At 45.3% G+C, this 5,631-nt stretch overlaps 1 protein-coding gene across 1 annotated transcript; it reads right to left on the bottom strand.

Moving 5' to 3' along the window:
- Window positions 1–592: 592 nt before the first annotated feature.
- Window positions 593–3,962, bottom strand: C8G (complement C8 gamma chain). Its single transcript, XM_042478931.1, has 7 exons — window positions 3,813–3,962; window positions 2,520–2,671; window positions 2,151–2,221; window positions 1,934–2,035; window positions 1,674–1,775; window positions 1,155–1,193; window positions 593–798 (listed from the first exon to the last, which is right to left on the bottom strand). The coding sequence occupies exons 1-7, from the start codon at window positions 3,951–3,953 to the stop codon at window positions 788–790; spliced, it is 618 nt and encodes a 205-aa protein (XP_042334865.1). The 5' UTR covers window positions 3,954–3,962; the 3' UTR covers window positions 593–787.
- Window positions 3,963–5,631: the final 1,669 nt, after the last annotated feature.

Below are 5,631 nucleotides of genomic sequence, written 5' to 3'. Positions count from 1 at the left end.
ATGTGCAAACAGTTTGAACAGGATGAGACACACATATATATCAAAAAGCCCCCAAATCTGCCTCTCTCAGCACCTCCATAAACAAACATCCCAAACATTAATTCTTGGACGTCCCAAATCTCGAACTTGTGACTCGAAGATACGGCAGCAAAACACTAATATCTGCAAAGCAGAAGATCCATTTATTTTTGGCAGACATTGCAAAACCAAGACCATTCCCCCCCCCCAAAAAAAAAACTCCAAGGGGTGCAGATCCCCCAAAATCTGCCCTATAAGATCCTGCAACAGGTTTAAGCCAAGCTTAAAAAGTTACTTTTTAAAGAGGAGTAAATCTAAGGAGAATTGCTCAGGGCATCCTCCTCTGATCATTGCTCAGAATTTGGAGAGGTTGCTTTTGGGGTGGCAATCATTTAATTAATTAATTAATTAATTAAAATTAATATTTAACTTTCTTTTCTGCAAGTCGGCACTGATAAAGTTATGGACCCGATTTGGCTTTGCAAGACATCATCTTCCTCAATCCCAAAACTCCAGAGACATTTCGATCGCAAACTACTTTGGACCCAAAAAAAGGGCAACACAAACCATCAGATTGTGCCCCAAATTTTTTAATGTCAGTTCCTTGGAAACTTGGGGAATATCTGTTTTTTCTTCTTGCATTTAGTTTTAATCTGAAACCAAACAGTCCAGAAGAAAAGCTCAAAATGGCAAAGAAGGAGATGCTTTGGGAAGCGTTCGGCGTTTCGACTGATCCGACACGGAGCGCGCACTTTTGCAAAATCCAGATTCATTCTGACTCTGGAAAGCAGAATAAAAAGTCTAGGTTTTGGGGTGGAAAGAGAGAAATTGCACTAAAGACAGTTGCCTCAGGCCCCCATAAAACGGCCTCAAATCCCCTAATCCCGCCATGGCTCCAGTTTATGGATCCCTGGGATTTGTAGTCCAGCGACGTATTTCGCATCCTGAGCCAAAGAGCAAACTACATATCCCAAGACTTCATATTTATAGCTCTGGTTGTTTGCATATTTTGCAAAACCCACCTCAAATCTCATGGGGGGGGGGGGGGGGGCAGGGGGAGGATAGAGATGATGATGATGATAATGATGATGATGACATTGAGATTAAAAAATGGCATTTGGATATGTGCAACTCACCGTCCAAAGTGTGGAAGGAGTCCGCCTTGTTGCAAAATCCTGCAGGAAAGGGATTAAAGGGATGCAATTAAATGCCTTCTCATTTATATATGTTTAAAAGTCCAGAGTGCCCCAAATCCACACCTTTCCATCTTGTCATGATCTAGAATGCCTTCCCATACAGGGAAAGTATTCAGAGAAAACAGCACTCTGCGCATGCCCAGGGGACCTTTCAGGAAAAAAGAATTCAGCCAAGTCCTCTTTCCTGCTGAACCCCAAAGTTTGTTTGGCATTGGACTCCGGAGACCAGGGTTCGAATCCATGGTGGCCCTGGGCAAGTCACACTCTCTCAGCCACAATGGCAAACAAATGGGCAAACCTTGCCAAGAAACACCCCGCAATAGTGTCGTCATTAAGGTTGGAAAGGATGAGAAGACACACAATAACATGTCAGCTCTGGCTTGGGGATTCTGGGGGTTGTAGTCCCCAAAAAGTCGATTTCCCCCCCCAAATGCCAAGTTTATATACCAACGTTCGCACCATAGACAGGGTAGTAATAAATGAAATCCTCATCCATTCCCAGTTCCGCGACGCGACGCTTGTATTTCGCCATGACAGCGTCTCCAACGTTGGCGCTTCGTCCTGACAAAAAGCCAAAAAGGACTAATAAATCATTTTAAAAATTCATTTTCCCCTCCTTTTAAGCAACAGTTTTGCTTTCCTGGAACGCCAAAGTCAGGCTGACATTCTCAAGGCTCAGAAAGCGCAGTTTTGGAGGCCTCTTCCCTCCTCTTCCTCACCGTAAAGTTTGGCCGAGATCCTTTGGCCCTTTTGGAGGAAGAGAACGGCGTATGCACTGTAGTCCGTCTCCCCGACCGCCGCTTCCACGGTCGGCCCACGGCCTGCAAAGGGACCACCGGGAGAAAAGTTACTTTCTCCTCATGCAATTGGGCCATAAAGAAAAGTGACATGAATCAGACCCAAAGGTGCATGCATGCTTCCAGCATGGAAACATACCTATGATGTGGAACCGGCCACGGATGCCGCTTGGGACGTAGGTCTGTGTGATGTTCCAGCAGTGGCCATCCCTGCAGAGACAAAGAAGGAAAGGAAACTGTTAATTATATATATATATATATACAGTATTGATTTATTAATTAATTATCACGCTTATTTGCATTGGGACTCAAAGCGGCTTACAGTCTAAAAACACAGCACCATTAGGACCCTGAAAAAGTGACCGTTAAACTGGAATCAGACTAAAGCTTGCAAAGAAGATTTAATCAGGATAGAGACTCTTTTCTTTATACTTTCATGTCTCTCCAGGATAGATGGCATCTATCATCATCATCATCATCATCATCACTGTCGCCCTTGGATACTCACAAGGGTCGGAAGGTGTTGACGGCCAGGGATTTCTCGGAGGATGGCCCATGCAGGACGCTGACCACGGCGTTGATGGCCTCCAGGCGGTGGTGGTTCTCGGCCAGATATGGACAGCGGGACGCAACAGCGATCAGGAACCAGTTCCCTGCAAACTGCGGAAGCAGAGAGTGAGGAAGGGGCATTGCAGCCCCTCTGGCCAGGGATGGTCATCTGGGTGACCATGAGAGGCCTCCAAAGCCCAGCCTCTGCTGGACCTCCACTGATGATGGCCGACACTCAGGGCATCAGGCTTCATGCAGCAAATACAGCTAGACGTCTTTATCAAGATCACATCTTTTGCAAAGTTTATGGTCAACTCCTCAGACCAGGAATTGTCACCTGGGTCACCAGAGAAGTCCCCAGACCTCCAAGCATCTATGGCCGATACTCAGGTCACCATGCTTAATGCAGATGATGCGTTAAGAAGCCTCCATCTTTATCAGGATCACATCTTCTGCAAAGCCTATGGGTCAAGTGGTCAGACCAGGGATGGTCATCTGGGTCACTATGAGAGTCCCCAGACCTCCAAGGCCTGCTGGACCCACTTCTCAGGACCAGAGAAGGAATCCCAAGGCAAAAGGCCTTTATTGCAGGTCAGTTTCCCGTTATTTTTAGGCTCAATTGTTTATTTTGAAAAACAAGAGTGATCCCCAAACTCTGTCCTTCCAAAAGGTTTAGTTTAGTTCAGTCGAAAACAAATAGGATTTCAAACCAGAGAGCAACTTTGGATGCCAGTTTAATTTGGTGACCATTGCAAAGCATGCTCTTTTAAATGTGTCCTTTTGACAAGCTTTGCATTTGTGTTTGTGTGCATTTAGAGGGCACAGCGGTCGTCTTCTCTCGCATGCGGATCATGGCTTTGTAATCCAATCAAAAAGGGCCCGAAACTGCATTGTCTTTGGCCAGGAAAAAGATAAGAGAAGGAAGATAAGAGATACACAACGGAGGGGGGACAAAAGCCACAATTGTGCAAGAAGAATCGTAAGGCACTTTGGCTTCCCGAAACTAAGCTTCTTTTCTCCAAGAGGAACAAGAGAAGTTGGCAAGAGAAAATCAACTATTTTGATTTTGATTTTAGGGAATTATTGTGTTATTATTGATTGATAGATATCCGATTGATTGCCAGGAACATACATACATACATATATGGGGAAAGCAGTTTGGCCAAGCAGACCCCAGGATAGGTTTGCTTAGGGATGCCCTAAGTTGGAAATGCAAGCCGCGAATGCAATGGCCTTTTCTGGAGCCGCTCACCTTTTCGGGGTCAAAGTCCTCCTGGACCTGGAGGGCATCGATGGCCTTCTTTTGGGCCGAGGGGGGTCTCCTGGTGCGTTGGACGTCGGCCGGAGAGGCCAGCAGGAGGCCACAGAGGAAGAGGCGCAGGAGGGACGGCATGACGGCGGCTGAACAGACGCCTCTGGAGTGGCCTGAGTCCGGTTGCAGCCCAGAGAAGACAGAAGAGGACAGTGGCCTCCTGGTCAGTCCTTTGTCCAGGCCAGCCCTTGATAAAGGAGAGGCCAAAGGGCAAGAAGGTCAGCCCCAAAGTCAGCAGGGAATTTGGACGGTTGCACAAGACCCAGAGGCTGCAATGGTTCACAGGCGCAAAAGCAGGACCCAAGTGGTCAAGGGGCAAAGGACAACAACACCCAGCATCCCCAAGGCAGGAGGTGTCTCTATGGGGACAAGCAAAGCACACAGAATGCATCCACACTGGATTCTGCATCAGGCAAAGGGCATAAGCATCAGACAGGAGGACAACATTTTAAATATATATATATATATATATGAATACATATATTCACATATACATTTTTTTAAAATCCTTCAATATGATTCTATATATAAAATCAAGAATCAATGTTTGTCTTCTTTATATATATATATGTGTGTGTGTGTGTGTGTGTGTTTGTGTGTAAAATCAAGGTTTGCTCTATATATATAATGGTAACTATATATAGATGTGTGTGTAAAATGGTAAAACCAAGGTTTGCTCTACACCTAAAATGGTAAAATCAAGGTTTGCTATATACATATATAATATGGTGTGTATATGTGTGTGTGTGTGTGTATATATATATTTATATATATATGGTAACATCAAGGTTTGCTCTCTATATAAATATATATATAAAGGTATGTTTAGTGGTAAAATCAAGGTTTGTTTTATGTATGTATGTATGTATGTAAATATATATAAAACAATAAATATACATATAAAAAGAAACACATCTTTCCCTGATGAAGAAGCCAGAGGTAAAAAAGGGCTCCAAGCTCCCCCTTGTGGCCGGACTGGGAATTTCTCCGCTCACTCGCTCTGGGCTCAGCTAGTTAGGCCTGTGAGGAAAGAGAATGACCGATTTGATGCCTAGAGCGGCAATAACCACAGAGCACACCATGCGAGAGCGGCCCCAGTGCCCCAAACCGGAGGTTTATGGGCACTGGGCCGGAAGTGACGGAGAAACAGCTGGAGGAAGGTCTGTGGGGTGGGGGCAGGGACCTTCCTTAATGGGGGTCTCTGTTGGGGGAGGGGCGGGAGGAAGGGGTGCAGAGAGTCAAAGGGGGAGGGGCCAGGGCTTGGGAAAGTTACTTTTTGGGGGGATCACGACTCCCAGCATCCATCCCCCAACCAACAGGGACAGCTGTAGTCCAAGGAAGGAACTCTTTTACCCAGTCTGCAAAAAATGTAACGTCCCCAAATTGTGGGGTAAAGCCATTGCTGGGAATGGTCAGAATAAGATGCTCTCGCAAGGCAGCAAAGGGGGGCCCTGGGAGTTGCAGTCTCCAAAGTAACTTTTGCAAACTGTCTTGGGTTTGGGGGGTTTCATACACCTCCCTCCAAAGGAAAAAAAAGGAACTTGGGGTAGGGCTTCGGGAGCTGCCCAAAAGTAACTTCTTCCCCTCAGAAGATGATTCTGGCTCCTGATAGTTTAGCTCCATTTTAATGGTCAGTTTTTAATAGTTCTGTGCTTTGGATCCCAATTTTGAGGAAGAAAGTGGGATAGAAATAAATAGAATGATAATGATAATAATATCATATTTTGTATATTACTATATTTATTGTTATTTATACTGT

Source organism: Sceloporus undulatus, chromosome 7, assembly GCF_019175285.1.
Source record: "Sceloporus undulatus isolate JIND9_A2432 ecotype Alabama chromosome 7, SceUnd_v1.1, whole genome shotgun sequence".
NCBI lineage: Eukaryota > Metazoa > Chordata > Lepidosauria > Squamata > Phrynosomatidae > Sceloporus > Sceloporus undulatus.
The sequence above is the reverse complement of the archived record's forward strand: the minus strand, read 5'-3'. Positions and strand labels throughout refer to the sequence as shown.